Genomic DNA, 11,258 nt, shown 5'->3' on the forward strand with positions numbered 1-11,258 from the left:
GTACCTGGCTATCTAACATGTATTTTCAGGAGCTGGGTTTGAGCTAGACATCAGAGTTCCTTTGGGAGCAAAGATTTTAATCGTCTGCTTACATTGACAGACTTTTCATCTATTTCTGTTAATGAAATGTTATTCTGACATATTCAGAATGTTATTCTGACATGGTAATAAGAGAAAGAGACAGGTTTTAATAAATAAGCAAATGTGACTCTGCTTTCTCCCAAATATCCTAACACCTAAGATTATTTTAAGTTAATATGCAAGACTGTTAACAATTCCTATGTTCAAATTGCTTCTGAAGACCCACTTTTGTGATACCTACATGAAAATGGCTGCTTTATTTTTCCTAACTGGGGTCAGAGTATACAACTGGGATAGAGTATACACCAGAGAACTACCAGTTGTGGGTCTGTCTGCACTGATCATGTCTGGTGTTCCCTGCTAACATGCTTGTTTCAATCTTAAATCTCTCAAAATAGAAGTTTTTAGTGCCAATGTTTTGCTTCACAGTGAATGTCACTTCAGTATATCTAACAGCAATTGTAACTCAGCCAAAATTGAAAGGGACTTCCAAATCATTGGCAGTACATACAACTTGAGTTATTTTGTCTTGTTTTAATTATATGTGTTGGTAGTATCACATTGAAGACGATGATTATCTTTTTGCAAATGTGGTTACCAGTGGAATAGGGTGAATTATATTAGTGCCCTGTTTATATAACAGTGAATGTTTAATCCAAACCAGGATTTAATGATCTTCAGCTGACAAAATCTTGCTTTTCATATCTTTAGACATTTAAAATGTCTCTCTGCTCAGTGAGTTGTTTATAGAAATCTTTCAATATAATCCTCTTTCCAGATGGAAAATATTTATCTTTTTAGTTTTGACATTCCTTTTTCAGTCTTGTATAAGAGAGAAACTGTATGTGTTGATAACACAGTGAAAAAAACCACTCAGAAAAACTGCAGGTTCTAAATTAATGTGCTCCGATGATTGAAGTAGCTTATACCAGGTAAGTTAGTTAATTTTAGCTGGTGAATGAACAGAAGCATTTGTTTGCTGTTTCAAGTGAACTGGTTTCAGGAATTTTCTGTATTTAAAATAATTATAATAGGCTATTAATTATTATATCTAAACACTGCTTGATCTCAAGTGCTGTGTTGGTGTAGTGTGTCACAAGTTCTCCCCTTTCATCATAAAGAACTTGCATATTAATTGTAATGCTTAATATAGATTTGGTTACTAAAAGTCTCTGAAATTATACTATTATGGACAAGAATCTGAGGTAATGTAAATAGGATCTGCATACTTGGGGATTGTGTTTATGTTTTGGGGAGCAGCCATTCTGTATAGACTGCTGTTCTACAGTTTCTCCTGTGAGAATAGTACATAACCTTTCCAATTTAGATTAGTTTATTTCTCTTCTTTGAAATGTTGGCTAGTTTTTTTTCCTGGAAACAGAAAAGAGGCAAATTCCTTGGGATGCCCTTTGCCATGACAAAATCAAAACTGTTATTAAAATCAAAACTCTTAAGTCCCTTCTGAGCATGCCTCTGAGTCTGGGAAGGCTTCTAGGTCCAACTTTCTGCATTTGTGGGTGCAGGGAGCTGTAGAAGGCCTGAGAGCAGAAGGGTGGTCCTGCTGCTCAGTCCAGCTGCAAGTTAGAACAGTTTGCTAGTGCTATACTGCAAATAATTAAGTTTTTGACAGGGGAAGTAAAGAACATGGAGCCAGACTCAGGGAATGGGCACAAACTGAAATACAAACTGAAATTTTGTCTAAACATGATAAAAGTTTTGTTGTGAGAGTGGTGAGATGCTGGAACAGGTTGCCCAGAGAAGTTGTAAAGTCTCCATCCTCTGTGTTTAAAACTTGATTGGAGAAGGCTCTGAGACAATCTGCTGTAGGTGACCCTGCTTAAGGCTAGATCTCCAGAGGACCCTTTCAACCTCAACCATTCTCTGATTAAAAACCAAACAAATAAAACCCCAAGGAACTAAGGAACTTGGAGCAACACTGTGATTATTTTATAATTTCTTCTCCTTTCCTATCCACAAGGAGTGTTATCAATTTTTCTGAACAAAGTAAAAAGATGGAATGTGTTTTTACTTTTTATCTTCCTAAAGATTACTGGTTAGTTTGTTCCATTGTTTTACTTTCAGATCGTAGTTCAATAGGATGGAGATTTTCTACTTGGAGATCCTGCTACAATTAATCGGGTATTGAATAATTTTGTTGCAAGTGTTTGAATCCAAGAAATTTTTTATTTTTTAGCTGATTTTGGAGACTATGATCAATATGAATCTCAGGAGTTTCTACAAAGATTTGCTTTATTTCCAGTGGTAAGTACTTACTTTAAATTGATACATTTACATTCTTAAATTGATAAGTTTAAATAGATAGATAAATGCAAATCATCATTAAAGACTCCATGATACATCTTGCTTACTGCTCCCTAGACTGTTGATTTCAGTAAAGGTTTTCACTGAGACTGGAGTGAGGTATAATACCTTTTATTACACTGAAGCACAGATGTTCCAAGATCTTTTCAATCTTGTTGTGTATTCCACTGAAAAGATTAGGGTAGAAATGGGAAAGTGAGTAAAAACACTTCAAAACAGTGTTTGTGATTTTTGTTTGCGCATATTACAGCATCTATGCTCTAAGACTAGAGTATAGGGTTGATTTGCCTATGCAAAGAAATGATAACCATTTACTTTTGTAAAATTTTTTTGTATTTCATTCTATGAATGCTATCTTACCTTAAGGGTTGGCTGCAAGAAGAAAAAATACTGGAAGAAGCAACACAGAAAGTTGCCTTGCTACATCAGAAGTACAGGTAAAATTTCTAAAACTCTTTATTGCTTAGTTTTGATGCGATTGCTTCAATAGCTCACGAGGTTTGGAATCTCAGAAGACAGTTGGTCTAAATTCACCTCTCATTAAAATGAGTTTTTCACCGATACATCTCCATTAAAATTAGAAGAATTTTTGCTGAATGAACATGAAAAACGAACAGAATGATTATTATATAAACGAGAGGATTCAGCCTGACAATTAAGAATACAGGACACAATTAAATAGTGTGACTTCACCTGTATAATGTTTCTGAAACTTTTTTTGTATGAAGTTGTGACCCCAGTAAGGATGTTTCTGTATTAAAAACATTGGCAGATACTGAGGGCAGTAGAAATGTAGTCACTGTGCCAGAATGCTTATGACCTTAAGTAGAAGGTGGCTAAGATGCACTAGTCCAAGACAAAGGAAAGTTAAGTTCTCTGTTGTCAGTTCATCAGTGAAAAACGTTTGTGACTATATAAATAATACTGATTATTTTTTCCTGTATTGTTATAACAGTTTGAAAATTTCAAATCCATTTCTCTTTTAAATGGTTTTGTAACAAAATGGCATGGTTAAGTTTCAGCAAAGAAAACTTAGTCTACACGATGTTTGGAAAGAGTGAAGAGACTGAGAGACTGATGATTGAAAAAATATTGAGATACATAAGAATGATCATGACAGAGTTTTGCAGGTAGAAATAATGACTTTTATGAGATCATAAAAGGTAGGGAAACACAAACTTCTAGTCCCTGTGACACTACTGCAAATGTGTGAGAAAACTGCCAGTTGGTTGAATTTAAAAAAACCCCAACCCTGTCTTTACCTACAGATCTTGTCCTTCTCATGTTTTCAAACTATTACAGTTAAAGCTCTGTCAACATTTAGAAAATAAGACTCTCTTTCCTGACATGTGAAGCATCAAACTTCATATTTGTCCTAAATACGTATACTGCAATAGGAGAAATTCAGGTCTTGAACACGTGTGCCAGAATAATCATTCTGATAAAGGGAGAGAATATGGTGACAATGATGGATTTGAAGAAGAATGTGATAATTGTCTGCCATGAGCAGAGATGATACTTTTAACTGGGCTTTGTTGCCATTTACCCCTAGAGATGCCAGAGAGAAAGAAGTTACTAGAATCAAAGTGTAAAGGTTGAGACAAATATATCAGCCACTAGTACAGATGAAAACAGCATGATTCAATGGTTGCCTGAATATCTTGGGGATGCTTTTCAAGCTTTGACAGTGACAGTCATGAAAAAGCCATTGTTTTACTCTATTGACAGTACTAGCTGATTGCTGTTTTCATTTGTAGAGGCCTAACTCCTCCTGATGCAGAAATGTTATATATGCAAGAAGTAGAGAGAATGGAGGGCTATGGTGAAGAAACCTATCCTGCAAAGGTAAACGGGCTTTGGTCTTTGTCTCGGTTGATTTTTTTTCCATGTGTAAAAAGGGTTACTTCCTGCCAAAAATAAATAAAACCCAAAAACCACACCACCCCTTTTCTCCTTGAGAATTTTAAAAATAGTTGCTTCTCATATAACTTCACTTTCAAAGACTTTTTTCTGTATTTGCATAATTTTTTGCAACTTCTTACAGGACAGCCAAGGAAGTGATATATTCATTGGGGCGTGTCTTGACGGTGTCTTTGTGAAACACAAAAATGGTCGTCCTCCTGTTGTATTTAGGTTAGTATTGTTATTTCTTAAAACATCTTCATGTGTTTTGCATTTTATGTCTGTTCCTCGCTAGCATGAATGACTCTTAGATATGAAGTGTATTTATTAATTTGATAAACCCAAATATAGTCTCGTAGTTGTCACGCTACAGTGAATACTGAACTCCATGGGAACTTTTCAGTGTATTGGCTGCAGGATGAATCTCTTTTAAGCCAGATTAATTCTAAGAGATGAACATTTAATACACATTCCATTGCAAAGCATTTATTGAGTACAAAAGGATCAATTCTCTGCACATAGAACATCTTAAGTCTTGAGATGTCCATGTCAATTTACTTAAAATATTCAATTGTTAAATTATCTAGGAGTTCCTTTTGTATATTATATATGAAAGAGAGGACAGTCACATAATAACATTTGTTTCATTATTTTGGATTCATACATTGTTTTAGTTTAATATTTAATATTCTGATAGTTAAATTGTAGACATAGGCATGTCTGCAACTTAACTGTTAAAATTCAGTCTTCATGTGAAATGGTCTGGTTCCCACTGACTTTAAGAGGAGTTGCTTGGTGATCTTTGGATAGCATTTGGAATAAATTTTAAAAAATAAATATAAAGTTGGGGCATTTTTTTTTTTTAATAAATCTTAGTAGTCTGTAGTTACCTCTAGAGCAAGGACTTTATTCTTAGTGAACTTTAATCTTATTCTAGAATTGAATTTTTGTCCGAATATGAACAGAATCTTGAAATCCAACCCCAAGTTTGAGGGGTCTTTGTTCTACATCAAGATGGGGAGACTAATGTTTCTCTACCTCATGCATATGATGGTGAGCAGCTATGGAAAATGCTATTAGCCACATCTAGATAATGAAAATGGAAGTTGTATAAATACCTTTAGAGAGAGTCCTGTATGTAGATCATGTTTTTTCCCTGCATTTGCGCACTGCAGAATATTCTTTTAATAAATCAATTATATGATCTTTATTTGCAGTAACATAATACTAATGGATCAAACTATATTTATATTCAACAAGAAGTTGAATAAATATATGGTATTATATTTTTTGCAGTCTAGCTTTTTTTCATCTGTCAATATGCAAGAGAGTTCTAGAGCCTTAATGGCTTTGTTTAGTGTAGATTTTTTTTCCCAGAATGTATGGTTTGCTTTCAAGCAGTCAGGACGTTATAATTTATCGATAACTGAATTTGTCTAAATTTGAGGTTTGGGGTTTTTTTTATTTGAAAAGAATAAATACTTGAAAAAAATTCAAGTGAAAGTAAAAACAAGTAAAAAACTACTGTACACGTGCATCTTAAAGAGTTAGTCACATATATATTTTCCTTGCAGAGATCATTTAGTGGGTACAGAAGTGATGGTCTGCAACTTGTTCAGATAGATTGATAACTTTTTATTTGTCCTTGGTTCTTTATCTGTGTTCTTGGTGGTGGTTCTGTTCTTCAGTTGCATTTTCTGTAGTTTGAAAATCAGAGCTTTCTAATCATGTTCTATACCTTTTGTCTTCAGGTGGCATGATATTGCCAACATGTCCCACAACAAATCCTTTTTTGCATTAGAGCTGACAAACAAAGAGGAGACAATCCAGTTCCAAACTGTGAGTGGATTTTTACTTTTATTTTTTTCACTAAACGTGAATTAAGACTGCTAATTTTAGGCAAAGGATAAAAAAATACTTTTCATATATTTAGTGACTTTGAACTGTACAAGTGAGTCAAGGGTAATAATACTGTTTCTGGCTGGCTTCATACAGGTATACAGTAAAAATATGGCTTTTTATGTTGAATGCATTGGCAAGGTTGGTTCAGATGGTAATAAACATTATCATCCATTCCAGTAAAATTTCGAGCATATGTGTTTTAACTTTTAAATGAGTGGCATTTAAAGGTAAACATGGTCTTAGAGCTTTGCTGGAATGGGCCGTGGTGTTCCTTGCAAAATTAATTTTATGTAGCATCTACCAGTCCTTTGTCAAGAAGGCAGCTGTTGACAAACTTGTGGCATGAGATAGATACACACACAGAGAGAGTATTATTTGTGTTAGTGTTACAGCTGATAAGACTGTCTTCCAACAAAAGGCTTCTACTTTCAACTTTGATAAATCTCACAAAATTGTTAGGCTAGAGTGCATGTTCATGCCCACAAAATACAGTCTTAGGGAAAACCTGGTGACAGTAATGAAGTTTTATTAAAAAGAAATCAGTCAGTGCTAATTAAAAAATTTTAGTGGTTTGTCTGAAAGCTAGTAAAGGGTATGAATATTTGGTCTAACATGCAAATTTTGTCTTTGCTTTTTGGCAGGAAGATATGGAAACAGCAAAATATGTGTGGAGGATGTGTGTGGCTAGACACAAATTTTACAGACTAAATAAATGCAGCCTGTAAGTAGAGTACATTAGAACTCTTGGTGCCCTTGAAGCTTCCATTGGGAAGTAAAATCTTTTATAAACTCTGTAATGTCTTTACTGCCCTTTTTAAATGGTAGTAATTAATGACTTGGGGTTTTTTCTTAGTATTTTTTGAGAAAATACTTATCACTAGTTTCTCAGAAATGTTCTGCTTTATAACAGAGGACAATATTGAACACTGAAATCTTACCAAAAGTAATAGTGTTTGGCCCCTGCTGCTGGATCTCAGTGCTGTGACAGGCTGTAGTTGCTTTGGGGTCTACTATTGCTGGAATATTTGTGAGCTCCTGGAATCACTGGGATTTTGGCCTGAGTTTGGGTGAACTGCTCTGAAAGGACACTCTAGAAGCCTTTAAAAGGGCGGGAAGTGTATGTGAAGCACTCCTGAAATGTGCTGGATTGACAGCTGAGAGGTATGTGGTCCATCAGATATCCATGGAATCTGTATAGCTCAAGTAGCACCAGTGCAAAGTAAATTTAATACAATTCATCAAATTAAATTTAAATAGGCTGGTCTCCAACTTGTAAATCAAGGGCTGGAATTTGAGGTACTCCACTGTACAGCTTTCCTTCATTTAAGTTACTCCAGTCAAAGAATAGAGAATTAGACCCAGTGAATAGTCTGTCATCAAAAAGTGTGTTTCCCAAGTGTTCCATTCCTCTTCTTTGTACACGAGAAGATAGCTATGGAGGGGTTGGTCCAAAATTTGCTGAGGCCAGTGGAAAGATAATGGAATATTTTGTACCACAGAGAACTTCCTAGTGTGTTTAATGCTAATTTATTTTGAAAGCGTAAGATTAATTTGGAGTAGAGTAGACCTCATACCTCTAAGCTTGTAAACCTGGCTGCCTTTTGAGAGGGATAAGAAATACTGGTGGTGGTGGTAGTAGTAGTGCATTTGTGGGACTTGTGCATTGCTATACAAGTAATGTCAGTTCTATAGTTCTGTATTGAATGTCAGTCTCTAGGATAACTTATTTTAACCCTTTCACCACAACATGGTTTTATTAATAGGTAATGTCCTCAAAAAACCTTTTCTGATTATCTCCAAGATTCTCTGTCATCTGGCCCTGCTGCTGAAAACTCTTATGCATGCCTGTATTAAGTTCAGGGGTCTTTTTCTTAATCTGTACATACCTTGTCTCTAGAGACTCCCTGGACTCTCCACCTGAGGAGGGCTCTCAGAAATCTTCCCTCATTCTTTCCCTTCCACGCTTTCCAATCCTTTCTCGTCCTTCACTTCCCAAAGGGTGAGCTGAAAATTCATCTTTCTTTCTGCAATCTGGCAGTTCCTGCATTTGTATTATTCTGCTGTCTTTTGACCTCCATCTTACTGCAAGATGCAAAGTACAAGTGCAGTGTAGGGTGGGAAACAAGGAGCTTAATGTTTCTGAACCTTACGTTCTGGAGGCAGTGCAACGAATTATGGAAATTTATTACCATTAGCTTGAATGTTAGAACATACAAATGCTTATGAAGTATAGTTGTGCTTTCCAGTTCCTGTAACATCTGTAATGTTACATTCTGTAAACAATTTTATGCCTGGTCTTGTAGAACAGGTAACTTACGGTATGAGATTTTATATGGGGTTCAAATCTGGAACTAGTCTCCAGTTTGCTGATTTTTCTGCCTTACTACAGTGTTTCAGGGACATCTGCTTTTTATGCTTCATTGAAAAGAATCAAAGAAATAACTGAGGGATTTTGATCCCGGTTTTGTGATTCTGCTCATACTGTCTGCAGTAGTGGTTTATGCACTGAGCTCTTTCCTTTTGAGATTGTTGGGAAGGACTATTTAACACAGGGCCTGGCTCCAAGAAATGTAGAGTGATTTTTTTAAACTGAAGTTGGGAGTACTTTCCAAGGTTTGAAATATGTCTTAGTGTTGTTAAGAATAATTACTCACCATAAAATGTCTTCTGTAGACAAAGCCAGCCTGTTACAGTGAATCCTGTTAGAAGACGGTCTTCATCCAGGATGTCTATGGTAAGGCAAGCAAATAGTTTTATGTTTGCATTTTTATGGATTTCAATTGACTTTGAATCAGATATTAGTTTCCTTCAGTGAAACAAAATGAGCAGTGAAAAGATGAGTCTAGTATGTGAGGAACTCTTTCTGACTTGTAGAAAAAGCTGCTATCTAATAGCTGATTAATGGAATTAAAATAATTGCAATGAAAAGTATTTTAAACACTTATATTTTTAGCTTGTTTGTTCTGTCTCTAGGAGACTCTCCTAGATGTCAGATGGCAAGAAGTAATCTTGGGTTGGTGGTGTGAGGTTTTGGTTTTGTTTCCTTTTTTTGTTTATTATTCCTTGTTTGACCTCATAGGAGAAACTTACATGGGAAATTCAGAGAAGTGGTTTAAGGCTAAGGCTTTGTGTGTCTGTGTATTATACATCATATATATATAAAATATTATATATTATATGTAAAAAAGAAAATGTTCAAGACATTTTTAAAATACCTCATGAGTTTTTAACTAATAATAAGATGCTTGCTTATTTAGCCAAAGCCTCAGCCTTATATGATGCCTCCACCACCTCAGCTGCATTACAATGGTCATTATACTGAACCTTATGCATCTTCCCAAGGTAAGCTCATTATATCCAAGGCAACACTACACAACTTTAGAACGTAAAATCTTTAATTTGCATTTATAGCTACTTTAGCTGGAGCTGAAGAAATTCATAGGGTCAACATGGGATAAGTTTGTACTACAAAACTCATTTAAATGCTTGCTGCTATTCTAGGCATATAGGCTGATGTGAAATAGAATTATAGAATATTAGAATTGTTTAGATTGGAAAAGACCGTTAAGATCATCAAGTCTAAACGTTAACCTAGCACTGCCAAATCCACCAGTAAACCATGTGCCTAAGCACCACATTTATATGTCTTCTAAATACATCTGGGGTTGGTGACTCAACCACTTCCCTGGGCAGCCTGTTCCAATGCTTACAGCTCTTTTGGTGAAGAAATTTTTCCTAATATCCAACCTAAACCTCCCCACCTTCCCTGGTGCAACTGGAGGCTGTTTCCTCTTGTCCTATCACGTGTTACCTGTCAGAAGAGACCAACACCCACCTCGCTACAGCCTCCTTTCAGGTAGTTGCAGAGAGCGACAAGGACTCCCCTGAGCCTCTTTTTCTCCAGGCTAAACAACCTCAGTTCCCTCAGCTGCTCTTCCTCTGTATCCTCTCCTATGGAATATGAGCAGTTATTTTTGATAGCATATACAGCAACTATAGACTGTGGTCCCCTGTGTGAGTTTAAGCTGACCCTCCTTTTTTTTGGTTCACATACCAAACTGGTCTGTTACAACATTGTGAGATCCTTGTCAATATTGATCTTAATAGCTGCAAAGAGTAACTGAGCCCCCAGACAATTGAAACAATTAAAAAACTTTTTAAAAAAATTAAACCCAGGATGCAGGAAGAGAGACTTTTCTCTCAAGAGTTTGGTAGACTGCAAGGTGGTGGGGAATTCAAAGGCTGCAGAAGTCTGCAATTTATGGAACTGGCATATATTTGATTGAAAAAAAGGAAGAAAAAAACCCCGAAGCAAATCCTAATGAGAATTCTTAAGAAATGCACACTCCTAATCTAAGTGGTTTACAGTGGAGTCATGGCTGCTTTCTCTCCCTTTTTTTTTTTTTTGGATTGTTATGCACTGTGGCTTTAATTAACAAAGTTTTGCCCTGAAAGGCTTAATCTAATCTTTTTCAAAGTTGCCTTAGTTTTGTCAGGGACCACCTAGTCCTACAAGTCAGCTGGATAAAAAAATATACTCGTAACAACTCACTTGTTGTAAGGGAATAAGCATGTTTTCTGTCTAAATAGTTACACAAGCATTCATGAAGTTACAGGTATATAAATTCAGAATATAGCTGAACTCTTTTCCAGTATAGTGTTGGAATTATTGCTGGATATTTGCTACTGCGCATGTCCTATTTATGAACAAATTTTTCTGAAACAAAAGAAATTTTGATTGTCAGCAAATTCATTAACATAGGTGGCAGTTATTTTGGTGAACCTGAAGAGTTAAATCGTGAAAGGCATTTAAAGCCTGAACTGAATTGTTCTCTTCTGGCATTTGGAAAATTGTACATCAGATGAAGTAATGGTTAAATTATTAAATGTATGTAGGATGTTTAAACTGTTACATAGTTTCCTTTGCCCATCAAAGTGGGTATACGTTAATGTGCAAACAATATATGATGGTGGTTTAAACTGTCTCCAAAATTGTCGGAGAAAAGTGGGGTTTTAAATGTTTGCTTTTTTTTTTTTTTTTTTTTTTTTTT

The 11,258-nt window shown here is 35.5% G+C and overlaps 1 protein-coding gene across 3 annotated transcripts in view; it reads left to right on the forward strand.

Moving 5' to 3' along the window:
• The window catches only part of PTPN21 (protein tyrosine phosphatase, non-receptor type 21), a 50,979-nt gene that overhangs the window by 22,592 nt on the left and 17,129 nt on the right, over window positions 1–11,258 (forward strand). For 2 of the 3 annotated variants that reach the window (XM_026849573.1, XM_026849571.1), the window contains exons 5-13: window positions 2,276–2,343; window positions 2,770–2,840; window positions 4,161–4,248; window positions 4,448–4,536; window positions 6,057–6,144; window positions 6,849–6,928; window positions 8,105–8,206; window positions 8,881–8,941; window positions 9,465–9,549. In XM_026849573.1, the coding sequence (XP_026705374.1) occupies window positions 2,276–2,343; window positions 2,770–2,840; window positions 4,161–4,248; window positions 4,448–4,536; window positions 6,057–6,144; window positions 6,849–6,928; window positions 8,105–8,206; window positions 8,881–8,941; window positions 9,465–9,549 (732 nt within the window). The remainder of the gene's footprint in view (window positions 1–2,275; window positions 2,344–2,769; window positions 2,841–4,160; window positions 4,249–4,447; window positions 4,537–6,056; window positions 6,145–6,848; window positions 6,929–8,104; window positions 8,207–8,880; window positions 8,942–9,464; window positions 9,550–11,258) is intronic. The other variant, XM_026849572.1, reaches the window with a different exon arrangement.

The sequence above is a fragment of the Athene cunicularia genome (assembly GCF_003259725.1).
Source record: "Athene cunicularia isolate RWA chromosome 5 unlocalized genomic scaffold, athCun1 chr5_part1, whole genome shotgun sequence".
NCBI lineage: Eukaryota > Metazoa > Chordata > Aves > Strigiformes > Strigidae > Athene > Athene cunicularia.